Genomic DNA, 27,170 nt, shown 5'->3' with positions numbered 1-27,170 from the left:
GAAGCAGCTGAAGATGGTTGGGCCTAGGACAGTGTCCTGAGGAACTTCTGCAGCGATGTCCTGGGGCTGAGATGATTGGCCTCCAACAACCACAACCATTTGTTCTCTCAGAGTTCGTGAGTCTTTGGAACACTCTTCCTCAGAGGGCATCGGAAGCAGAGTCTTGTTGAATATTTTTAAGGCAGAGATAGATAGATTCCTGATAAGCAAGGGGGTGAAAGGTTATCGGGGTAGGCGGGAATGTGGAGTAATCAGATCAGCCATTATCTTATTGAATGGCGGAACAGGCTCGAGGGGCCGAGTGGCCTACTCCTGCTCCTAATTCGTATGTTTGTAAATGACCAATTGAGCTGTTTTAGTGATTTGGTTGAGGGATAAATATTGGCCAGGACCCCGGGGTAGCTCCCTTACTCTTCTTCAAAAAGTGCCAAGGGATCTTTTACGTCCACGTGAGAGGGAAGACAAAGCCTCTGTTTAACAGCTCATCCAAAAGACAACACCTCCCTCAGTACTCTACTGGAGTGTCAGCCGAGATTATGTGCTAAAGTCCTGGGGTGGGGATGAACCAATGTTCCCTCTAATTTTTTTTTTTGTACTGAGCAGGCCATGAAATACTTTGAGCATGACCTTTTTGTCCGTGGGCAAATTTTACAACAACGACAACAACCACTTAAAAGCATATATACGGTAATGTCATATCGCCACCCCACCATCTCAAATCATGAGACAAACTCTTAAAAATCATTAAATCAGTTCGTTTTTTTGGTTTATAAATGTCATTAGTGGCTTTATTTAATCTCTAACAGGTCACAGCTCTTACACAAACTATATTACATGTGTCTCATGTTAGAATTTGCTCTGTCAAGTGTCCCATCAAAGCTTAATCATAACATCTCGGGGCCATTGTCCGATTAGGATATGTTAATATTGGAGATTAGTCAGGACAATGGTGGAGTAGGGTGAAACAGACGGGTCGGGACTCATCACATGTGAGGTGTTAATAACAGATTGGCCAGAACAATAGAGGCACCGAAGCTAACACATTAGCACATATTAGCAAGGCCACTTTAACTATCGAAGATTGGTTAGGTCATCTCCTGTTCCTTTGTAAATTCAGACAGGAAACAACAGAAAATGCTGGAAAAACTCAGCAGGCCAGGCAACATCCGTGGAGAGAAAATAGAGTCAACGTTTCAGGTGAACCCTTTGTCAAGACTAAAGAAGCACAGGAAATGAAATAGATTAAGATTCCAGACTGGGAGAGAACAAAAAAGTGAAGAGACATTAAGAGGTATTCAAAACGAGACGAGATGGTGATTAGTACTAGTGGAGACAAAAGACGGCTCTAGATTAGGTGTGAAATGCGCTGGCAGAATGGGAGACAGCTGCCATGTGGGACAGAGAAAAAAAAGGGGGGTGGGGGAAAGGCCAAAACAAAGGTGTGGATAAAAAAAAGTAAAAATGTAATAGGGGCCGAGGTTATGATCTGAAATTGTTGAACTCGATATTGAGTCCGGAAGGCTGTAAAGTGCCTAATCGGAAGATGAGGTGCTGTTCCTCGAGTTTACAGTGAGCTTCCGTGGAACAGTGCAAGAGGCCGAGGACGGTGAGGTCCGAGTGGGAATGGGGCGGTGAATTAAAATGACAGGCGACCGGAAGCTCGGGGTCCCCCTTACGGACTGAACGGAGGTGTTCTGCAAAGCGGTCACCCAATCTGCGTTTGGTCTCCCCAATGTAGAGGAGACCACATCGTGAGCAGCGAATACAGTATACTAGATTGCAAGAAGTACAAGTAAATCACTTTCACCTGGAAGGGGTGTTTGGGGCCCTGGACAGTGGGAAAGGGGGGCGGTATAAGGGCAGGTGTTACATCTCCTGCGCTTGCACGAGAAGGTGCCAGGCGAAGGGGAAGTGGTGCTGGGGGTGATAAAGGAGTGGACTAGGGTGTCTCGGAGGGAGCGGTCCCTACGGAATGCTGAAAGGTGAGGGGAGGGGAAGATGCGTTTGGTGGTGGGATCACTTTGGAGGTGGCGGAAATGGCGGAGGATGATCCGTTGAATCTGGAGGCTGGTGGGGTGAAAGGTGAGGACAAGGGGAACCCTATTGTGGTTCCAGGAGGGAGGGGTAGGGGTGAGGGCAGAAGTGCGGGAGATAGAACAGACACGGTTGAGGGCCGTTTCAACCACAGTAGAAGGGAATCCTCGGTTGAGGAAAAAGGAAGACATGTTGGAACCACTAGTGTGGAAGGTGGCATCATCTGAGCAGATGCAGCAGAGACGGAGAAACTGGGAGAATGGAATAGAGTCCTTACAGGAGGCAGGGTGGGAGGAAGTGTAGTCCAGGTAGCTGTGGGATTCAGTGGGCTTGTAGTGAATGTTGGTCAATAACCTATCCCCAGAGATGGAGACGGAGAAGTCGAGGAAGGGAAGAGTCAGATGGACCATGTGAAGGTGAGGGAAGGGTGGAAATTATTAACAGGTTACATTGATTAACAGGTTATTAACAGGTTAAATTGATTAGCAGTTAAACCAAAGATGGCCATTATGTCATGGTTTGGAGAGAAGGAACTTCACTTCACTATACATTCTGGGCAAAGTCTTACACATCCCATGCTACCTCACTCAGGTTAGTCAGACACTATTTGCCTTTAACAAATCCATGCTGGCTGTCCCTTATTAATCCATCTGAACCACAGGGGCAGATTTAACGTCTCATCCCAAAAACAAATAGACTAGATGTTGTTGGTGAAAGGAAAACACTTGATGAACCAAATGACTTGTTCTGTTAAGTTTTCTTACTATTACACCAGACATTAGCAATAACTTCGTTACCAACATTTGTTGGGAGGTGGTGAGAAACTAAAGCTGGAGTTACATAGAAAATAGGAGCAGGAGTAGGCCATTCGGCCCCTCGAGCCTGCTCCACCATTCAATGCGATCATGGCTGATCATCCAAACTCAGTACCCGGTCCCTGCTTTCTCCCCATACCCCTTGATCCCTTTAGCCTTAAGAAATATATCCAACTCCTTCTTGAATATATTTAATGAACTGGCCTCCACCGCCTTCTGTGGTAGCGAATTCCACAGGTTCACCACTCTCTGGTTGAAGAAATTCCTCCTTATTTCTGTCCTAAATGGCCTACCCCTTATCCTTAGACTGTGTCCCCTGGTTCTGGACTCCCCGACCATCGGGAACATCCTTCCTGCATCTAGTCTGTCCAGTCCTGTTAGAATTTTAAAAGTTTCAATGAGATCACCTCTCATTCTTCTAAACTCCAGCGAGTACAAGCCCAATCGACCCAATCTCTCCTCATACGTCATTCCTGCCATCCCAGGTATCAGCCTGGTGAATCTTCGCTGAACTCCTTCCATGGCAACAACATCCTTCCTCAGATAAGGTGACCAAAACTGCACACAATACTCAAGATGTGGTCTCACCAAGGCCCTGTACAACTGCAGCAAGACATCCTTGTTCCTGTACTCAAACCCTCTCGCTACAAAGACCAACATACCATTTGCCTTCTTAACCGCCTGCTGCACCTGCATGCTTACCTTCAGCGACTGGTGCACAAGGACACCCAGGTCTCGTTGCACTTCTCCTGCTCCCAATCTATTGCCATTTAGATAATAATCTGCCTTCCTGTTTTAGCCACCAAAATGGATAACCTCACATTTATCCACATTATATTGCATCTGCCATGTTTCTGCCCAATTACCCAACATGTCCAAATCATCCTGGAGTTTCTCGACATCCCCTCACAGCACACACGCCCACCCAGCTTTGTGTCGTCTGCAAATTTGGAGATATTACATCTAGTTCCCTTGTCTAGATTATTAATATATATTGTGAATAGCTGGGGTCCAAGGACCAATCCCTGCCGTACCCCACTAGTCACTGCCTGCCACTCGGAAAAAGACCCGTTTATTCCAACTCTTTGCTTTCTGTCTGCCAACCAGTTCTCTATCCAAGTCAATACCTTGCCCCCAATCCCATGTGCCTTAACTTTACACGCTAATCTCTTATGCGGGACCTTATCGAAGGCCTTCTGAAAGTCCAAATACACCACATCCACTGGTTCTCCCTTATCTATTTTACCAGTTACATCCTCAAAAAATTCCAGTAGATTAGTCAAGCACGATTTACCTTTTGTGAATCCGTGTTGACTTTGTCTGATCCTGTCACTGTTTTCCAAGTGCTCTGCTATTACATCTTTTATAATGGACTCTAGCATTTTCCCCACTACTGAGGTCAGGCTTACCTGTCTGTAATTCTCCGTTTTCTCTCTACCACCTTTTTTGAATAGTGGGGTAGCATTAGCTACCCTCCAATCCATGGGAACGGTTCCAGATTCCATCGAATGTTGGAAGATGATCAGCAACGCATCTACTATTTCTAGGGCCACTTCCTTAAGTACCTTAGGATGTAGATTATCAGGCCCTGGGGATTTATCGGCCTTCAATCCCATCAATTTCCTGAACACCATTTCCCTACAAATACTGATTTCTTTCAGTTCCTCCCTTTCATCAGACCCTATGTTCCCCAGCATCTCTGGGAGGTTATTTGTGTCCTCCTTTGTGAAGACAGAATCAAAATATGTATTTAGTTGGTCCGCCATTTCTTTGCTCCCCATTATAAATTCCCCTGATTCTGACTGCAAGGGACCTACGCTTGACTTCACCAACCTTTTTCTCTTCACAATATCTATAAAAGCTTTTACAGTCAGTTTTTACGTTCCCTGCAAGCTTACTCTCATATTCTATTTTCCCTTTCTTAATTAATCCCTTTGACCTCCTTTGTTGAATCCTAAACTGCTCCCAATCCTCAGGATTATTGCTTTTTCTGGCCAATTTATATGTCCTCTCCTTGGATATTATGCTATCCATAATTTCCCTTGTTAGCCACGGTTGAGTCACCTTTTTTGTTTTATTTTTATGCCAAACTGGGATGAACAAATTCTGTAGTTCATCCATGCGGTCTTTGAATGTTTGCCATTGCCTATCCACCGTCAATCCTTTAAGTGACATTCCCCAATCAATCCTACCCAACTCGCGCCTCAGACCATCGTAGTTTCCTTTATTTAAATTTAGGACCCTAGTCTCTGAGTCAACTGCTTCATTCTCCATCTTAATGAAGAATTCGATCATATTATGATCGCTCCGACCCAAGGGGCCTCGTAACATGCACTCAGCGTAAACATAAACCCGTACGAGACTCATGCCTTATGCTTTTAGCACTCTCAATTATCTCTTAGGTTATATCACCAATTTTCATTAAAGTGTACCCAAAGCCACTTAGCATATGAGCAAAAGTGCTTGTAGAACTGCGGCTTAATTTAAGATTAAAATGTGCTCCCCTTCCCACCCTGGTATTGTTCAGCTTTAATCAGACACTCATTTTCATCAACATTTCCAGTTCAGAACCATCTTCTTGGGCTATACATCCACATCTCACCTTTGTCTGCATTACAACGCATGAATTGAAACATTAAAAAAAAGGTTTGCCTGAAAAGGTTCACCAAGACACTCACTGTCTAGAGATCGGGATCATTTTTTTTTTAAGTTAACCTAAAAATAAATATATTCCAAATACATGGTAATAAAAATCTAACTGTATTCACTCTCCTGCCCGCTGCGCACATTGAGGTCCTCAACTTTCTCTGATCGGCTCCCGCGGTGTGTTGTTCCAAAGTGCGGCCGGAGACCGCCTTCCAGTGTGGAGCAGGTCCAGAAACTGAGCGGGAGTGAGCTCAGGCCTTAGCAACATTGAATGTGTGTCTCAGGCCCTGAATCAGAGCCGCCGGGCCCGGTGAACGTGCAACGCAGGCCCTGGCACCATTAAATCGCTGCTCCAGCGCCTCCCCCATTTTAACCCGCCGCTTCCCGGTTTCTTCACCCGTTTCCACCGAGTCCAACTCTTTTGAGAATGCACAGCGGCCCTGGGGTGCATGCGTACTCTCAGCGGGGATATTCAGCGCGGTGGATAGAGCGGTTGCTGGGACGCTGAGAATTGTGGGTCCAACGGCTGTCCAGGACGACGCTCACCGGGCTCCAGGTCTTACCAAACGCCGTCCCAATTTGGTTCGGCTCTGTGAGGTCCCAAACGACTCTCCATGTGAGGAGTCCCGGGCCATTCTCTCAGCGCTATGATTTTTTTCCCACTCGTTGAGTATTGGAGCCGCCCCCCTCCAGCTGTCCAGCTCACTGCATGGCCTATGAATTTAAGTGTGCGGCACCTCACGGAACAGAGGGATGTACCCACAACTTTCTGACTCGGAAGCGAGAGTGCCAGCACTGAGCCAAGGCTGATATCTTAATAGGTTTTACAGAGGTGCACGAGTAGAGTTTGCAGCGGGGTGGTGGGGACGGTAGTTTTGAGAACCAATTCCTTAAGTCACCTGTACCTTGCGTGAATAGACAATGTACCTCAGCAACAAAAAGCTGTAAAATATTCATTGTTTTGTATCTCCCCAGGCTGCAGTGACATACAGGCAGACTGACATGAAAGACAAATGCCTGGCTTTCACCGAGAGCCACACCAAAGTAAGTATTGGAAAAGGTCAATTTACGCACCAGTTGGACGGCTTCGTTTTCAGAGGAATTGGTTTATTTACTCTGCTGCCAAATGGAATCAATTGAAAGCAAGCTCAGGCCACCTGCAGCAGAATTCAGTCCATTCATGCAGATTAACGGATGGCTATTCCATCAAGTGTGGGGTCCACTGAAATTGAGAATTAGATGTGCCCATTTGAAATAAATATGATGCAGATTGGTATACGTTGCCACAGCAACATTTATCAACAAGATACTTTTCAATTAATTTTTTACGGGGTAATTTACGACTGACAATTATGGAGCTTGTGTGCTGCTTTTCTAGGATGAGTGCACAGTGTTTTAACAGCAGATATGTGGTAGATAGCGTGGAGATTAATCAGTTTTACTGCTTCCAAATAGGTATCTCCGAGGAATCCGGCTGCCTTGATAACATTTTTTAAACTTCTTATTCATTTGAAAGAGAAAAGTTTCAGGAGAATTGAGAACATTTTCCATCTGGTTAGTTTGGTGTAAAGAAGCCCTAAATGAGCAGGTGCAATACAGTTTACTTGCAAAGGCAGGGATCTCACGTGACCCCCTACCTAACCCCTCCCCTCCATAAACACGACAGTCCATTGTTGGGCTCCTCTGGCTCTGCACTGCAGTTTAATATCCTCATCTTAGTTTTCAAATTCCTTCTGGGCTCACTCCTGCCGACTTATACAATCTTATAAACAAAGCTGTGTCATTGCAAGCACCCTCCACTCCTGGGACGCTGGGCGACTGTATCTCCCCCTCCATCCATTCCATTGCCACTGGCAAAGCCTTCAACCATCTCACCTTAACCATCTGGAATTCTCTTAAACCTTACTACTGCTCTCCAAATCTTCAAAAGCCTCTTTAAACTCACTTCTGGGCTTCCTCTACTGGCTTGGGTACTTGATGCAGCCCACTCTCCCTACTGTTCCGCCCATGCCGAAGCATTCTGTTATGTGAAAGAGTGCTAAAAAGTGTAGGTTGTGACAGCACCACGTGCTCTGTTATCATTCAGCACCGTACTTAGACGAGAGTGCCTTTTCAACAAATGCCTTTTTCTTACCAATATTCTTCTCCTGTCCCCTCAGTTTTGGTTTCATGGGGACCATTCCCACCTGGTAGTTTTTCTCGTATGAGCCTTGAACTTAAAGGGCTTATTTTTAACATCGTTGGTATGGCGGAAACTGGGCGGGCAAGAAGTTAAAATGGCCAAAATAACAACAGAAAATGCTGGAAAAACTCAGCAGGCCAGGCAACATCCGTGAAGAGAGAAATAGAGTCAACGTTTCAGGTTGAAACCCTTTGTCAAGACTGAAGAAGCACAGGAAATGAAACAGATTAAAAGGCCAGTTTGGGGGCTGGGAGAGAACAAAAGAGAAGTGAAGAGACATTAAGAGATATTCAAAACGAGAGGAGATGGTGATAGGACCGGTGGAGACAGAAGACGGCTCTAGATTAGGTGTGAAATTCGCTGGCAGAATGGGAGACAGCTGCCATGTGGGAGAGAAAAAAGGGGGGGGAGGGCCAAAACAAAGGTGTGGATAAAAAATATAAGTAAAAATGTAATAGGGGCCGAGGTTATGATCTGAAATTGTTGAACTCGATGTTGAGTCCGGAAGGCTGTAAAGTGCCTAATCGGAAGATGAGGTGCTGTTCCTCGAGCTTATGCTGAGCTTCCGTGGAACAATGCAAGAGCCCGAGTACAGTGAGGTCTGAGTGGGGCGGTGAATTAAAGTGACAGGCGACTGGAAGCTCGGGGTCATCCTTACGGACTGAACGTAAATGGCCGCACAACTTGCTTCCACCGATCCCGCTGCCTTACCGCGGGTTGGAATTTCAACCTGCTCTTTTGAGGGACACCCGCCAGAAAGCAGTGGGATCCTTCTTTAAATTTGCAGACTGGGCTCTGATGATGTCATTGGGGCCAACTGCAATTTGAACCCGAGGAAGCTGTTGCGGCTTGCCCACAATGCCAACCCGGTGGCAAGAAAACTGGGGCTAGAAGAAGCCCAGGTAGGTGAGTTAATTTTTTTCCTGTAGGCCAGGAGGAGAAGGAGTTCAGGGTCTTCCCTAGTCCCGGGTTTCCACCCCCTCTCCCGACCGACCTCCCACCCCAACCACTTATCTGAGAGCCAGGGACTATTTCTTTAGGTCCCCAGGTGGCGGTGGCCTGCTGCCGAGTTCAGGTGGACCCTTTGCAGATGAGACCAGTGAGCTAATATCTCCCAGACCTCATGTTGCTGAGGGCTTGCAATGTCACGGTCTGTATGAATCAGCTACTAAACTGTGAGCCATCCCAGAAGAGACTTTTACAAATTTTAAAGCTCGTGTTTTTTTTTTAAAAGACTTTACTGACATGTAAAAATGCTCTGTGGATTTTGCAGTTTCACAATATGCTCCCTGCACAGAATTCAACAAAATAAGTATATTGGTCTTCTAATGCAAATCATCTATCATTTGACAAAGTGTTGCACATATGTACAAACATACGAAATTGATGGGTAGCAAAAGACCAGCTGGTCCATCAAGCCTGGCCCACACCCCTGATGGCTGGAGCATCATGACTAGATATTTCCTATCCCCCTCCCCACCCTGCCCCACATAAATGGAAGCAAATTATGATGAGTGCACATTTGAGCACGGAGGGACTTGAAGGCATTTTTACATCAACACTTGTTTAGCTCAGATCACTGGGGCGCGGCAATTGTTTGCGCTGGGACACATGCTTGCACTGCTAAAAGTGGCTTCCTTACCCCTGCAGCAAAATCATACCCCCACAAAAATGTAAATCTACCAGGATAAGGGGTGAGTGCCTGGAGAAAGTGAGAGGCCTTCTGCTGCTACGCTAATCCTGATCCAGGGAATGCAAAGAATGGTATCATTGTATCAGCGAGTCATCCTGTTAAGCTTGCGCTATTTCCGTCTGTACGCCTGAGCTACTGGATGTGACTAATTGCTTCCTCTTGCCTGATTATTGCACTAAGAATAACTCATTCAGACTGATCTTTTGTGACCTTTGCCACACGACAGTATGAAGTAAAATGAGAGATTAAAAGAGGGGGAAGTTGCCAGACATAGGGGGGGTCGGTTAGCCTTTCCCAGTTCAGCTCATCGTCATTTGTACTGATTTCAATTTTTAGATTTTAATTGGCTTTTAAAAAGGAACAAAAGAAGTAACAAAAAGTTTAGATACAGCACTTTTGTCCTGGTTTGAGAGGCCATTGCCCATTATGAAGCTGAGCAGCAAGACTGTATTGTATCAGCAAGCTTTTGTAAGGAACGTGGGCCTAGAAATTAGATTGCGCTGCGCTGGTTTGGGGTGGCTAAGAGTCCAATATTGAAGGCCCACGCGCCTGTTCCGTGTCAGAAGCCCGCCGCCCGCCATATTGGATCGGGCTCCTTGTAGGCATCCAGGGTGTGTGCCGGAAGCATGCAGAAACTTCATTGTAATATTTAAATAAGGATCCTATGCTGGTAGTAGGACCCTTTTGTAAAATTGGTTTGTCCCAGTACCTGACTCACCATATGACAAACTTTCCCAGCAAATCATGGCGCTAACAGTCAGGAAGGATCTGCACGAGTGCTATTTAAAGGGGTCGTCCCCTTCATACATGTTAATTGCTGGTTTGACCTGTTCGGCTGCTGGCCAAATTCTGGGCCTTTTTTTTGTGGCTATTTTCTCTGTTGCACAACTGAATTGTGAGTTCTGGGAAGAACATTTTGTAGGTGCTGGACTGGTTGTCTACATTGCAAATATTTCATTTCCCTCATGAGTTTTCTGTTCGGTCTGCCTTTGGGCCACTGGCAGAGTGGGAGCAGGCATGTTGTCAGCCTGAGAGAGGACAGCAGGAGCCTATTCCATGGAGCCAATGCCACTCTCCTGACACTACAGATTATCACTCCTACTGCTCTGCGCAAGAGTGCAGGAGTAAAGTGATGGTCTCGAGGCCCCCATCCATGCTATCCTTTCAACATTGCAGACATGTCCTGGCATTGACCTTCTCGGCCAGCTCTCCCAACTCTTTACGCATATGTTGCTGCAGGGCTTTCTGCCTCGCAGCCCCCTGGGGAAACAGAGTCTCCCTCCTCCTGCCGACCTCCTGGACAAAGGGCTCCAAAGTTGCATCAGAAAATTGAGGACCTATCCGCAGCTCTTCCAGCCACGTTGCCCAGTTTCAAACTGCCTCCTGCTGCCACAGTGCACCTCTTTTAAGAGGTGCAAGCTGCCTTCAAGTGGCGTCAGTGACGCCCAATTTTGAATGCCCCAAAACAGGAGTGCAGCCAATAAGCAACGCAGGTAACGCTGGCCTCATGCCTGTCTCAGTATAAAAAGTTGCAGCATGAATATCCCGTGGCCTCATCCCCTGAATGGCGTAATCAAATTACTAGGCCTGGGTACTTAAACTTCTTACTGCCATAGTAACTTAAAAACAGTGCAGGTTTTAGTCTCTATGCACTAGAAATTCATTATAGCTCAGGAATGGGCGGTATCAGGAGAAAAGTGGAGAATTTGCGTCAGGCGCTAATGCTTTAGACTGCACCCAAAATTCGTGCTCACTGCTCAAAGAAATGATTGGAACGCTAATTCAAGTCTGAAAGCCCAAGCTCATTGGCGTTACACTCAAAGGGTGGACCAATATGAGGTGCAGTCTAATCGCAAGTCATGATTGCCACAGGCTTTTTTCAGTTCTTAAAGGGGAGGTTCATTGATGCTGCCGAACCTCATTCTCAGCAAGCAGCAGCAGGTCAAGGAGAAGGAGCTGGAGGACTGAAGCAGCTGTACTCATGGCAGATCCACGCCCCAGGGAGAGAGCCTGCAGATTCTGTGACCAAGCATTGGAGCCGTTGGTCTTCGCTGTGGAGAGACAGAGGGCGGTGCTCTACCCAGCAAGTGGCAGGAGACCCTCGCTGCAAGTCTTCCGCACCATGTGGAGGGAGGTAGCGCAGCATGTCTCGAGCAGCACTGTGGTCCCCAGGACCCCCACACAGTGCAGGAAGACATTTAATGACCTCACTCAGGTGGTCAGGGTGAGTGAATGCTTCAACAAATGCTACATACCCACCATCTGAACCACACTCTTCACGCACTGTCCAAAGCACCATACCACCAGCACTCACCCACCAACAATCTCTATCTAGCAACACTCATACCCACATCTCACACCTTGCACACAATGACAGCTATTCAGCTATGGCAGGCCCATCACCCAAACACATTGCTCCACACTCACACACACACTTTCCTTTGTCTTGCAGGCCAAGGTGGCGCACAACAGGAGGGAGCAGGAGCACATAGGTAGTGGACAAGCCAACACCCAACCACTGTCTGCACTGGAAAATAGAGTGCTGCAGATTATTGGGCACATGGCCACCGGCGACGTTGACCCCCTTGGTGCAGTCTACAACCGGGCCTTCCAGGCCCAGAGCTAGTCGAGGGCGCCCTGCAAGGCCATCTGTAGTCTCTGGCACCAACACTCAGCAGCCTTCCACCAGCCCTGCTACAGCCACTGGGCCAACACTACGTAGGAGCACTAGAGTAGGCAAAGGCACAGAAACGAGAGGCGCTAAGGGATTGTACAAGGGTGAATAGTTAATATTTTTGTTGTAAATATGTTGATAAATTTATTAATTCAGTTTGCATTATTTTGTGGTATGTCTCATTTCAGCTTCGCACTGTGATATGGCCTGCGACAGGGATGAAATGATGGGGATGTGGTGAGCAATGGGGATCTGAGGTTTAATTCATTCGAACCGCAGTCTGAATAGGCGGTCACGGACCGCCCTTCCGGAAGGCCAATTGAGTGGCTGCCTCCTCCTTCGCTCCTGTTCCTCCTCCTCGTCCTCCTCATCTTCCTCTTCCTCATCGTCCTCTTGCTTGTCTCCCTCTTCCTCCTCCTGAGGTGGTCCTGCAATCCCTGGTGGCAAGGGCTGGGCCCTCATGATGGCCAAGTTGTGGAGCATGCAGCAGACCACCATGAAATGGGACACCCGCTCAGCTGAGTACTGGAGGGCTCCTCCCGAGCAGTCAAGGCAACGGAACCGTTGCTTCAGCAGGCCGATGGTCTGCTCGATGATGTTCCTGGTGGCAGCATAGCTCTCATTATATAAGTGCTGGGCAGGAGTGTTGGGGTTGCGGATGGGAGTCGTGAGCCAGGTGGAGAGTGGATAGCCCTTGTCTCCAACCAGCCAGCTTGACGTGGTGGCTGGAAGAGTGCTGGCACACCAGTCTGACACAGGATGAAGGTATCGTGGCTGCTGCCAGGATAGAGGTCATTGCCACTGAGGATTAGCTGTTTGTGGTCGTACACCAACTGCACATTAAGTGAGTGGTAGCCTTTGTGGTTACAGAAGATCTCAGGATTGTTATGCGGTGCCTGCAAAGCCATGTGGGTGCAGTCAATGGCACCCTGCACCATGAGGATTCGCGTTATTCTGGCAAAGCCACATGCACGCTCGTCCTGCTTCTCTCTGGTGATGGGGAAGGAAATGTAGTCCCTTCTCCTACTATAGAGAGCCTCTGTGACCTCCCGGATGCAGCGATGGACAACGAACTGCGAGATGTTAGCTATGTCTCCTGTTGCAGACTGGAAGGATCCACTGGTGAAGAAATTGAGCGCAACGGCAACCTTGACTGCCACTGAGAGTCGTGGTCGCCCTGATCTGAAGCTGGAGGTCTGGTTGCAGGAGGTGGCAGAGTTCTGTGACCACCTCTTGGTGAAGCGGAGCCTTCACATACACTGCTCCTCACTTAATTGGAGGTAGAAGTGCTTTCGGAATACCCTCGGAGGGTAAGGCCTTCTGTTGAGAGCCCTGATGGCTCTCCTCCTCCCTCTGGCCACATGTTCCAATCTTTCTCGCTGCTTCCGCTCCCTCCACCGTATTCTGGAGGGCGAGGTCGACTGCCAGTACAGCCCTCATTAATGTAACCAAGTGTAGCAGTTTGATTTTTTTTAAGAATAAATGTAGCTACTTTTTAGTTGCCACAACACTCCTGATACTAAATAACATTGAAATTACGGAATGAGACTGCTGGACTATGTGAAACTGACAAGAAAGCACTGAAACTCCACTAACCTACAGCTGTAACTCACTACAGAGGATCCCTTTAAATAACGTCCATGGAGCCAGCTTCCTCTTGCTTCACGCCAGCTCTCCCTGTCGCTGTTTCCTCCAGGCGTTAAGGTAGGCGGTGGCAATCAATTTGGCAGATCGGGTAGTCAGTGAGCGTTGCACACTCACTGACGTCACAATCCACCTGGCGTTGAGGCTCCAGGCGATAACTGTTAGCGGCGGCGCTGCGAGGGGGCGCGTGATCTGTTGTGTGGCGCTGGGTTCGCCTCGCCTCGGTGATAATGCTCTAGCGCCCCATTAGCACCATCTGCTGATGCTAACAGGAGGCGCTAAGGTACCGAATTTCCCCCCCCCATTGAATTTAATTGGAATACAAATGCTATCAAAGTCAGGGGTGTCAGTCTGTTGATGTTTAGTGTCGTCGTTGGTTGTGAGGAGAGAGAATAATTGTAGCATGGTCACACTGCAGAGATCAGTTTGCAGTGGTCATGATTTGAGCTGCCACAAGACTATCTGGGCAGAACTTGGATGCAATATTACCCTGCTGGGGAACTGGCGAAGCAATTTTAGATTGTGGGTTGCATTGTTCACAATAAGGTGTGAATCATTTTACTGAGCCGCTTTTATTGTTTACCTGGACCTCATAGAATGCAGCTGAAAATGGTTGTTTCTCTTGTCACCCAAATGCCACAGACAGTCATGAGGCAAACATGAAACACTTTCCTTGGCACCTGCATTGGCATCAATGAACATGATTTGGATTGCAACCTAATCAAACCAGTGAAAATGTTCCTTGCCATCACTGTTATAATATAGGCCCTCTTCCATTTTCCTTTGGGGGACTGTCTAAAGATGAACTTTCAGAAGTCATTTGATAAGGTTCCACACACGAGATTATTAGGAAAATAAAACCCTGGAGGTAACCTTATGACATTGGTTGGGAGGTAGGAGACAGGGAGTAGGGTTAAAGGGAATGTTCTCTGATTGGTGAGATGCGACAAGTGGTGTTCCCTAGGGATCTGTACTGGGGCCTCAGCTTTTCACCACACATATCAATGACTTCGATGAAGGAATAGAGAGTTGTATATCCAAGTTTGTAGATGACACTAAGTTAGAAGGCACAGTAAGTTGTGTAGCTGGGAGCAGGAAGTTACAAAGGGACACAGACAGACTAAGTGAGTGGGCAAAACTGTGGCAGATGGAGTTCAATGTGTGGACGTGTGAAGTCATCCACTTTGGATCTGAGAAAGACAGATTGGAATATTTTCTTAATGATGAGAAAGGAGTAAAGTCAAAATACCTTTTTAACAGTCACAGTCTTCAGAATAATTTGTATGGCAAATAAAAAGAGCATAACTCCTGATGTCTTAATGAATTAATGCTCTGTGCAGTGTTATATAGACCCAGCTTCAATCCAGTTCTACGCTAAGTTAGTTGATTTCAGTGCACTTTTTGGAGTTTGATAATTGGCCTGACTATTCCCAAAGTAAGGATTGAAAAATATCAGTCAGGGTTGCTACTCCAGATTGCAGACTAGTGAGCTCTGTTGGAAAGTGCACGTGTTAGCAATGGATGAGGACAAATTTGGGTTTGGCTAGATGGCCTCTGTTGTTGAATACCCTATCAACCTGTGCAGTTTGAAGAATAAATGAGAGGACCAAGAGGAAAGAAAGAACTTGCATTTAAATAGTGCCTTTCATGATCTCAGGATATCCCAAAACACTTCACAGCCAATGTAGTACTTTTGAATAGCAGTCACTGTTGTAATGTAGGGAAACGTGGCCATGCTTATACTCCAAGCTCCCCACATGGTGAGTTCAATCCTGTGCATGTTATTGGGGAATGTGTGGACTGAAAGGAATGTTTCCCCCAGCCCCCTGACCAAGACCATCTGCTTAGCTTTGACTCGGATGCAGTGGCTTGGGTCAAGTGGAATTGCATGTGAAGGTAAGAAGGATTTAAATAGATGGGGGGTAAAGAAATGTACTGTTTTTCAGCAAAACCATACCCTAGCAAGGTAGACAATACCTTCAGGCAGAAGAACATTGGAGAGAAAAGGAAGTGCCCTATGACTCAGCAAAGATTGCAAATTCGAGATGTGAAATATTCTGTGTGTTGAAAATCCTTTTGAATATTCAGTCCTGAATATTCATAGAAAATTAATCAAGCTGGTGTACTCAAATGTATTGTTTTCTTTGGTCTCATGCAGTCAGCTTTAATAAGATGAATCATCTGGTCTCTCCTCAGAGTATTGTGAAGACCCAAGGCTTCCATGAACTTTCTGACCCTGCCCTGCTCGCTATTCTGCAGAGTGACTTGCTCACCATTGATGAGCCTGATTTAATTAACTTTGTCAGAGAATGGGCTCATGTTAACTCAGTAAGTAATAACGTGTGAACTTTGGCTTAGATCCTCTAATATCATCTCTTAATTGTGTCCTATAGAAACAAATATTTCTGTGTACTGCAGATCTAGCATGATATTAAAATCCAAATCACCAGATCATTTATATCTGTGCATTTTTTCTGTTCAATATTCAATGTGAAAACAAGTGAGTGCAAGGATAATGGATGCACAATTCAAAGTGTTAACATCACTGCATTTGCACTGAACTCATGATGCAGAGAGGTAAATCTTCAAGTCCATCAAGGGGTGTGCTTTACACCTGTTTCATTCAGTATGATGCAACTTTTAGACCAGTGGTGTTAAACATACGGATCACATTGTGCTGTGCCTAGTCTCCCGGACCGGGAAATGAGTCTCTTCCTTCTAACAGGCCGGAATAACTGCACCTTTTAAATTTTGCGGCGTAGCATCGGGTTACCCACCCCCCAGATCCATGATGTCGTCCCCTCCTCCACCACCACAGAGCCAGCATGCGCTTAGGATTAAGAACATAAGAATTAGGAGCAGGAGTAGGCCATACGGTCCCTCGAGCCTGCTCCACCATTCAATAAGATCACGGCTGATCATCGACCTCAACTTCACTTTCCCGCCCGATCTCCATATCCCTTGATTCCCCCTAGAGTCCAAAAATCTATCTATCTCAGCCTTGAATACACTCAAAGACTCAGCATTCACAGCCCTCTGGGGCAGAGAATTCCAAAGATTCACAACCCTCTGAGTGAAGAAATTCCTCCTCATCTCAGTCTTAAATGGCCTACCCCTTATCCTGAGACTATGCCCACTAGTTCTAGACACTCCAGCCAGGGGAAACAACCTCTCAGCATCTACCCTGTCAATCCCCTTCAGAATCTTGTATGTTTCAATGAGATCACCTCTCATTCTTCTAAACCCCAGAGAGTATAGGCCCAATCTACTCAATCTCTCAACATAGGACAGCCCTCTCATCTCAGGAATCAATCTAGTGAACCTTCGCTGCACTGCCTCCAAGGCAAGTATATCTTTCCTTAGATAAGGAGACCAAAACTGTGCACAGTACTCCAGGTGTGGTCTCACCAAGGCCCTGTACAATTGTAGCAAGACTTCCTTACTCTTATACTCCAACCCCCTTGCAATAAAGGTCAACATGCCATTTGCCTTCCTTATTGCTTGCTGTACCTGCATGATAACTTTCTGTGTTTCTTACACAAGGACACCCAAATCTCTCTGAACACCAACATTTGAAAGTTTCTCACCATTTAAAAAATATTCTGTTTTCCTATTAATTGATTGGAAACAGAACCGACTGAGATGGAGAGGGCGACCAGAGACAATCGGGCAGGAAATTGGGATTCCGAGAGGGGGGGGGGGGTGCGGTGTTGTGGTCAGGAAATTGGAGCTCAGGGCAGGGGAGAGAGGGATAGGGTGACATGGGACTGGTGTCGGGGAGGGATCGACAGGGTTCAGGGGAGAGGGTGACCGGGACTAGGGGTCAGGGGATGGGGGAGAAAGGGAGACTGGCAAATAGGTGTTGGGAGATGGCTCGGGTCAGAGATTGGGAATTGGGGCTCAGGGATGGGGACTCAAGAGAAAGAGGGAGATTAGGGAATGGGGGTCCAGAGCTTGGAGCTCAGGCTGGGGAGAGAGGGAAACTGGGGATCAGGGGGATTGGGGCTTCGAAGGGGGGTGGGGAATGGGATGTGGTTGTGTGGGCATAGTGCCCCTCATTTCCTGCAGAGCCGGGAGCAGCAGCAACATGGTGAGTGGGAGCGGGGCCCCACTCGAACGAAGACTGAGGATTCTCACTGCTCACCCTGATTTTACATTGCAAGCTCCAATTGTTGGAGCAGGGCCGAGTGCGGGCCAGCCGCGGCCCATGGTAGTGTTGTGGCACTGGGGGAAGCACCACAGAGAGGGATGTAAAATAAACTTTCCCTACCATTTCTTCAGTGGCCTCCTGTAGTCTCTTTAAGAACCGCTGTTTAGACCACTGTAGAACTGGAAAAAGTAGTCAGAGCTTGTATGGCGCATGCGCCACCTAGTTTTTCATGCATTTTGAAACCGGCGCAGTGCCCTTCTTTGCATATTTAAATCGATCCAGTGCTGATTTCAGGCAGCCGCCAGGTTCGCCTAGAGACAGTGAGCATTCCATGATCTTGCTGCTAGGTCATCAAATTGGAAAGATTCTGTTTTGTCCTAGAACTAATATTCTCTTTTGCCATTTCCCCCTCTCCCCTTCCCCCCAACACAGGTAGTTCTGGACAAGTCAGTGCCAGAAATAGCAAAGGAAGTTGTCCGCGAACTGCGGCTTTTTCTGTTGACCCCTGAAGAACTGACAACCCTAGAAGCTGAAAACAAGAAAGATAACTTCATTCCTGTAAGTCTTGTCCTGCATGTTTGTTAAAGAGACAGCACCTTTATGAAAAAAACATTTAGCAAACCTTTATTTATTTGTTTGCAGGCATAAATAAATGACATAAATCATTTCAAATAAATTGCTATGTTACTGGGGGCTCACCGTGAAAGTGACATAAATCCTCCTCAAACAATATTTCAATGCAAAACTGCAAAATCCTTTGAGCATGTTTACAGATCAGTAAAGTCTTTTTGAAAAAGGCAAGAGCATTCAAATTTATTAAAGTCTCTTCTGGAATGGCTCACTGAGTTTATGCATGAAGGCAGTGGCACTTTAAAGAAAGCTTTGGTAGCAGGATAAGCCCTAAGTAACGAGTTATTTTAGGGGTGAATGTTTTTAATATTACCATTTATAGAACTGCTCCGTGCAGTTTTGCGTAAGTTCCATTTTAGCCTCTAAACTATGGCTGGTCTGTTTATGTAGCAAATACTTGGCAGAGACTGAAAGCAGAAGCCTGCCGGATCAGATTGACAGCATTGTAAAGAAGCAGACAGAGCTCCAGGAGGCACCTCATGGTCTGCACCTCATGGTCTACACCACCCCCAGTATATCTGACAACAGTTTACATCACTGAATTGGATATTAAATAAAGGCCCACAGAGGTGCCTGTAAGTGGAATGATTTTTAAAAAAATGAATTGTTTCAATAAACAGAATCATCTGGAGGATAGTACTGTCCCTTCTTATCACTAAATGTCTATTAATAAATGTAGACTTCCAGCAGTGGCCTTTCCAGAACTGAGAGTTGTAAACCCCGACAGAGCAGGAAAGATGCTTTCTCATGTCATCTGGGACCAGAGACAGCAGTGGGATGACTTACAATGCAGTTTTTGGTAGCGTGTGGATTCAAGCCAGAGTATCCTGCCTCTATTAATCTTTATTTCAGTTTACGATCTCTTCATAAATTGCAGCAAATCAGTGCGGCTATTTTTTTTATTAAAGGACTATAGTTTTGAAATTATAACATTCCTAGTCCCAGAAATCTGCACTTTAAAAATTGAATTTCCATACTTAATTCTGTACTTAATTCCTTATCACCAAATCACACCTTGGTCTCACCTATTCACCCCTATTCCTCTGGTACCTTTTCCTCCTTTGAGCAGTTGACCTTGTTCCTCTGCCTCCTCACCTCCAAACCCAGTGGCTCAGTGGGTAGCACACTCGCCTCTGAGTTACAAGGTTGTTGGTTCAAGTCCCACTCCAGAGACTTGAGCACAAAAATCTAGGCTGGCAGTGCGGTGCTGAGGGAGTGCTGCACTGTCGGAGGTGCCGTCTTTCGGACGAGATGTTAAATTGAGGCCCCGTCTGCTCTCTCAGGTGGATGTAAAAGATCCCATGGCACTATTTCAAAGAAGAGCAGGGGAGTTATCCCTGGTGTCCTGGCCAATATTTATCCCTCAATCAACATAACAAAAACAGATTATCTGGTCATTATCACATTGTTGTTTGTGGGAGCTTGCTGTGCACAATTTGGCTGCTGCGTTTCCCACATTACAACAGCGACCACGCTTCAAAAGTACTTAATTGGCTGTAAAGCACTTTGGGACATCCGGTAGTCGTGAAAGGCACTATATAAATGCAAGTAAGTCAGTCTGCCCACTTAATTAACACGACAAAAAACAGTTAAAGAGAAAGTTCATGTGTTACGAACAGTGTTACGAATTCAGGTCTGCTGCAAGTATCTACTTGGGTTTGGTGGTGTCAGATGCTTCCTTATGCTTTTTTTTATATAGACGTTGACTCCCACTGCCCTGTACCTGCTAAAGAAAGAAAGACTTACATTTATATAGCTCCTTTCATGACCACCAGACGTCGCAAAGCGCTTTACAGCCAATTAAGTACTTTCTGAAGTGTAGTCACTGTTGTAATGTAGGAAACACGGCAGCCAATTTGCGCACAGCAAGGTCTCACAAACAGCAATGTGATAATGACCGGATATTGGGCCTGAATTTGCGATCGGAGGCTTAGCGCGGGCAGATGCCTACGATCATCAAATTTTCTATGTATTTACCTGCTGGTCCGGGAGATACGGAGACTTGCGATCCTGGGCCTCTCCTGGTAGAAATGCATAGAGGCCCACGGATCACAGGGGTGCAAGCGCCCCTAGAGTCATGTGGGCCAGCCCAACCAATGAAAGAAGGGAATCCCCATTCATACTTTTGACAGTTCCGTACGTACGGAACTGTCATAAGTATGAATGGGGATGACTTACAAAATACACAAACACATGAAGTAAATTTGTAAAAAATATTACATCTATAAAATTAATTAAAATGGCATTTAATTAAATATTTTAAACAAAAATTTAATTTTTTGAGACAGGGCTAAAAATAAACTTACCGTATTGGACAGGGTTTTTAATGTATAAGTGAGTGATAACATTTTATTTTTCTATTTTTTAATGCCTGCTTTTACCAGGCGTAAGAATTCCACAGCCTTTCAGCGGGCGGAAGTTGGGCAAATAGCGCAACTCTCCACCCGCAGAAGCACCTTTCCTGGGGATTCTTGACAGATCGCAAGTTCCGGGTTTTAGTGCACGCACTTCACATGCCTAAACTTGGCACTTGCACGGCCCCTACAGGCACATGTGCACCTCGTACACACCCGTAGGGGTCGCAAAATACGGCCCAATCCATTTTAGTGATGTTGATTGAGGGATAAATATTGGTTTAACAATTCACTCTGCTACTTATCCTGCTGACAGTGCAGAGGTTATTTCTCCCTTGCAGCCTTTCTGCTGCTTCTCTCTCTGGCTTCTGATGTCTGGATTGATTTTTAAAAAGTCTCCCTTCAAAAGCAGAGCAGAGATCAAAGAAGTTGTTAATACCAAGGTGCTAGATATATCCTGAATAACCAGACATTGCTAACAAATGGGCCACTGTTTGGGATCTGTGCAAAACAGCTGCCTATCCCGCATTCGAATCACCTCTCACCTACCTATCGATAGCCAGCCCAACATGTGGGTGTTTTGGGGAAACTACTCCCTTTCAGACAAGCTTCTGCCTAAAGCACATATTAAGACAGCTCGCCTGAGTCCTATTCGTGAAAAAATAGCTACAAAATGTCAAACCATGACAGAAATAATGGACAAAGGAGGGAACCTGAAAAGAATAAGGGAAGCAAAAAGTTAGAGGGAGCAATGAAAATTTTATTTTACGAATACAGAGAAAGGCTGTGTAGATTGGATCCACGGATGGGCTTCAGTATGAACAACTTCTTTACCTAACTTATAAGAGAGTGACGGAGAGACAAACACGATGGGATTCATAGAGACTGGGCACTATGTTGACTGGCCCTTATTCCCAATGTTAATATTGGCAAACCATGTATGTATGCGAGGAAAAGGGTTGCACTACAGGCCTGCACACAAGTAGATGGAGGGAATGCTGCATAATAATGCTAAACTCACAGATTTACGCAGATTTTTATACTTCATAGCAAAAACATACATCATTTTGAAATAGGAAGCAAGCACCGAATCAGTGTAGTTTTGCTTCATGTTGCATTTTGTCTATTTGTAAAATGTTTGCCATGTTCCAGGAGTCTAAAATAATGCAATGGGTTAAAACATAGTCCTTACACCTTTCGGACTAGGTTTGAATCCAGCAATGAGATAAAAATCTCCTCTCTTTGCTGTTTAAAGGACCATATGTGTAATGAGCTTTGGGAGTACGTTAACCCAATCCTTAGTAGACCAATGTGACAATTTATTGAAAATCACAAAGTCCACAAGAATGGTTAGTGTGGGAAGTAGAAAAATTCACTTTGTTGAGGCAATCTGGAAGGAATATTGCCCTATATAGAGCTGTGTTACACCAGACCAGCAAGTACATAATTAGCACATATCTCTAAGAGGCAAAGGCACCATTTGTGTAGTTAAGCATCCACGGTCAACTAGTGAGGCAACAGACAGCATCAGGCTAAAAGAAAAGGCTTACACAAATGCAAGGAAAAGTGGAAATCCAGCGGACTGGGGGAGCTATAAAAAGCAAGAAATGGATACAAAGAAAGTAATAGGTGCAAAAGGGGATGATGAAGAAAGAACTTGCAAGGGAAGCAAGGAATATTAAAGTTAACGGCAAATGTTTAAATAAATATATTAATGGAAAGAGAGGTTTTTTTTAATTTGTTTTTATGGGATGTGGGCGTCGCTGGCAAGGCCAGCATTTATTGCCCATCCCTAGTAATAAAGGCCATTAAAGACAGATGCAGGCAAGACTATAATGAACAATAAGGAAATGGCAGACTTGTTAACTGAGTATTTTGCATCCATTTTCATTGTTGAGGGAGAAGACAAATCAGAATATTTTCTTAATGGTGAGAGAGGAGCTGTGGAGGAGCAAAGGGAATTAGGTGTTCATGTACACAACTCACTAAAAGCTAGTGCACAGATACAAAAAGATAATAATCGTAAAATTAGAGCTAGGACATTTAGGAGTGAAATCATTAAGTACTTTTTCACACAAAGGGTAGTGGGAATCTGGAACTCGGCCTCCGAAAAGGCTGTGGATGCTGGGTCAGTTGAAATTTTCAAGACTGTGATTGACAGATGCGCGTTGGAACAAGGGCGGGTAAGTGGAGTTGAGATGTAGATCAGCCATGATCTAATTGAACAGTGGAACAGACACAAGGGACTGAATGGACTACTCCTGTTCCAATGTCACTCATCTATATGCTGCTCCTTCCCTCTGGATCCTATGCTTGATATTTCAGATGGATTCTCTAGAAGTAACTTGATGGGCATACAAATTTGAAAAAAATCCTGCTCAACTCCTGGCACCATGTAAAGTTTAAGGGGGAAAAATTTGGTTGCTTTGCACCACCTAAGAGGGCGCTAACAGGGTGCAAAGCCGCCCGGGTGCGGCGCCACCAACGCCTCCTGCGAAATTCAGCGGGAGGTTAGCGCCACGCGGTACTGTGCCACCGGCAATGACGTCATCGGCGTGCACAGTGCCCCGCTCGCGCCCCAGCTGCGATCTTAGGGAGCGCCCCCTGACTTATCTCCAGACACTATGTCCAACGGGGTCAGGGGGGCCTACCTGCGGCCGGGACGGCGCTATTTAAAGGTGAGGTGCCGGGTGGCCATTTTTGTTGCTGGCCGCCTGCCAGCACCTGCCTGTGCTCCCATCTTGAGTGCCGGGCTCTTTTGCCGGCACTCCGATCCCTAGGCCCGGGTCACGCTGCGCAAGGCCCCTCCCCTTTAAGAAGGGGAGGAAGGCCTGCAATATCACGGCATGTAGCGCCGCGATATTCCCTTGCTCTTCCAGTAGTGCCCCGCTTCCCTCTTGGGGCGCTACCACTCAATTTCGGCCGCGGGGCAGCTAATTTGTCCGGGGCGCTAAAAGTAGCGCCCTAGCAATGTTAGCGCCCCAAAGGGGGCGCGACTCAATTTCTCCCCCGAGTGTATGGATTGTTCTTCATTATTATTCAGCAAAATATCAGAGTACTTTCATTGTTCCCATACTTTGTGTGTTTTCACTTGCAAACAACTGCAGGAATACATGGAGGATAATAATCAGGACTGTGGAAAAATTGTACAAAAAAATTACACTGGGAAAGCTTGATCATGACTTGGGAGTACTGGGCAGTAAGTGCTTCAGGTATCTGTAAACATAACAGAATTGGACTTGTTTAAAGGCAGTGAATGCAACCCCCCCCCCCCCCACCCCCCAACACACAAGTAAATTGTGGGTGTAATTATTCTGCCGTTGGCAGCCTGTAATTTCAATAATTTTGGAAACCTTAATCGCCATCAAAATGACGTCATGCTAATTACAGTCTCTGTATAACATAGAGCTATGTTTAACGTGACTTACTGTCGGATGCTGATGAGAGCACTTGATTTAAAGGGTCACCATGGTGTCTTGATAAAATGTCACAGCTGTGTTTTAGCACTTTTGTACTTGTATGAAAGGACACTTGTATGCTCGGCCTACATCTATAATATACTATTGGTTCTGTTACAAATTTTGGTTTGCACTAGATACGCTTCTGCATTCACCAATCGGTGGTCTTCTACATAAATGGACTCCCATGTCCCTTACAACCAGGAGTTCACCTATACTGCTCCATATCTAGTCATGCTATATCGTGGTCTGGGGTAGTAACAATGAAACCCTGTGTTATGTGAACCGGATATCGTAATCACGTACTTTCCCTCGTGTATTTCTCCTATCCTCTAGAAGGTGGACCGATACACACTAGTGAGATGAAGCTAATTATAAACCAATGGGCTGATTTATTTTGCATATGATAAGTGAATTACTGGGAATTATAATCTATTAATCAGAGAAATCAAGGGTTTAAATCAAACATGGCCACAGTAAATAATAATTCGAAAAGGTGTAGGAGTGTTAAAAAAATAAGCCTGAAGGCCTTGTGTCTTAATGCGAGGAGCATTCGTAATAAGGTGGATGAATTAGCTGCGCAAATAGAGGTAAACGGATATGATATGATTGGGATTACGGAAACATGGCTCCAGGGTGACCAAGGCTGGGAACTCAACATCCAGGGGTATTCAATATTCAGGAAAGATAGGCAAAAAAGAAAAGGAGGTGGGGTAGCATTGCTGGTTAAAGAGGGGATTAACACAATTGAAAGGAAGGATATTAGCTCTGATGATGTGGAATCTGTATGGGTAGAACTGAGAAATACCATGAGGCAGAAAACTTTAGTGGGAGTGGTATACAGACCTCCAAACAGTAATGCGGAGGTTGGGGATGGCATTAAACGGGAAACTAGAGACGTGTGCAATAAGAGCACAGCGGTTATCATGGGTGACTTTAATCTACATATAGATTGGGCTAACCAAATTAGTAACAATACCGTGGAGGACGAATTCCTGGAGTGTATACGAGATGGTTTCCTGGACCAATATGTCGAGGAACCAACTAGAGATCAGGCCATCTTAGACTGGGTATTATGTAATGAGAAAGGATTAATTAGCAATCTTGTTGTGTGAGGCCCCTTGGGTCGGAGCGATCATAATATGATAGGAGAGTGAAGTAGTTGACTCAGAGACTAGGGTCCTGAATTTAAATAAAGGAAACTACGATGGCATGAGGCGCGAGTTGGGTAGGATTGATTGGGGAATGTTACTCAAAGGGTTGACGGTGGATAGGCAATGGTAAATATTCAAAGATCGCATGGATGAACTACAGAATTTGTTCATCCCTTTTTGGCATAAAAATAAAACAAAAAAAGTGACTCAACCGTGGCTAACAAGGGAAATTGGGGATAGCATAAGATCCAAGGAGAAGACATATAAATTGGCTAGAAAAAGCAGTAAATCTGAGGACTGGGAGCAGTTTAGGATTTAGCAAAGGAGGACAAAGGGATTAATTAAGAGGGAGAAAATAGAGTATGAGAGTAAGCTTGCAGGGAACATAAAAACTGACTGTAAAAGCTTTTATAGATATGTGAAGAGAAAAAGATTGGTGAAGTCAAGCGTAGGTCTCTTGCAGTCAGAATCAGGGGAATTTATAATGGGGAACAAAGAAATGGCAGACCAATTAAATACATACTTTGGTTCTGTCTTCACAAAGGAGGACACAAATAACCTCCCAGAGATGTCGGGGAACATAGGGTCTAATGAGAGGGAGGAACTGAAAGAAATCAGTATTTGTAGGGAAATGGTGTTAGGGAAATTGACGGGATTGAAGGCCGATAAATCCCCAGGGCCTGATAATCTACATCCTAGGGTACTTAAGGAAGTGGCCCTAGAAATAGTACATGCATTGCTGGTCATCTTCCAAAATTCGATAGACTCTGGAACAGTTCCCATGGATTGGAGGGTAGCTAATGTTACCCCACTATTCAAAAAAGGTGGTAGAGAGAAAACGGGGAATTATAGACCGGTAAGCCTGACATCGGTAGTGGGGAAAATGCTAGAGTCCATTATAAAAGATGTAATAGCAGAGCACTTGGAAAACAGTGACAGGATCGGACAAAGTCAACATGGATTTACAAAAGGTAAGTCATGCTGACTAATCTACTGGAATTTTTTGAGGATGTAAAGGGATAAGGGAGAACCAGTGGATATGGTGTATTTGGACTTTCAGAAGGCTTTCGATAAGGTCCCGCATAAGAGATTAACGTGTATAGTTAAGGCACATGGGATTGGGGGCAAGGTACTGACTTGGATAAAGAACTGGTTGGCAGACAGGAAGCAAAGAGTTGGAATAAACGGGTCTTTTTCTGAGTGGCAGGCAGTGACTAGTGGGGTACCACAGGGATCAGTCCTAGGACCCCAGCTATTCACAATATATATAAATGATCTAGACGAGGGAACTAGATGTAATATCTCCAAGTTTCCAGATGACACAAAGCTGGGTGGGCGTGTGTGCTGTGAGGAGGATGCCGAGAAACTCCAGTATGATTTGGACAGGTTGGGTGATTGGACAGAAGCATAGCAGATGCAGTATAATGTGGATAAATGCGAGGCTATCCACTTTGGTGGCAAAAACAGGAAGGCAGCTTATTATCTGAACGGCAATAGATTGGGAGAAGGGGAAGTGCAACGAGACCTGGGTGTCCTTGTGCACCAGTCGCTGAAGGTAAGCATGCAGGTGCAGCAGGCGGTTAAGAAGGCAAATGGTATGTTGGCCTTCATAGCGAGAGGGTTCGAGTACAAGAACAAGGATGTCTTGCTGCAGTTGTATAGGGCCTTGGTGAGACCACACCTTGAGTATTGTGTGCAGTTTTGGTCGCCTTATCTGAGGAAGGATGTTCTTGCCA

The 27,170-nt window shown here is 45.7% G+C and overlaps 1 protein-coding gene across 5 annotated transcripts in view; it reads left to right on the top strand.

Annotated features, from left to right (window-relative positions):
* The window catches only part of LOC147122217 (BTB/POZ domain-containing protein 19-like), a 263,418-nt gene that overhangs the window by 224,846 nt on the left and 11,402 nt on the right, over positions 1-27,170 (top strand). For 4 of the 5 annotated variants that reach the window (XR_015077709.1, XR_015077708.1, XM_085983136.1 and 1 more), the window contains exons 5-7: positions 6,471-6,539; positions 15,885-16,016; positions 18,271-18,396. Coding sequence is in view for 3 of the 5 variants with exons in the window: in XM_085983136.1 (XP_085839262.1) it covers positions 6,471-6,539; positions 15,885-16,016; positions 18,271-18,396 (327 nt within the window). In the remaining 2 variants the exon portion in view is untranslated. Of the gene's footprint in view, positions 1-6,470; positions 6,540-15,884; positions 16,017-18,270; positions 18,397-22,902; positions 23,006-27,170 lie in introns of all 5 variants that reach the window. The other variant, XM_085983134.1, reaches the window with a different exon arrangement.

The sequence above is a fragment of the Somniosus microcephalus genome, chromosome 3 (genome assembly GCF_052327205.1).
Source record: "Somniosus microcephalus isolate GS21.2 chromosome 3, FLI_Smic_1.0, whole genome shotgun sequence".
Classification (NCBI taxonomy): domain Eukaryota; kingdom Metazoa; phylum Chordata; class Chondrichthyes; order Squaliformes; family Somniosidae; genus Somniosus; species Somniosus microcephalus.
This window is presented reverse-complemented; position numbering and strand designations above follow the sequence as displayed.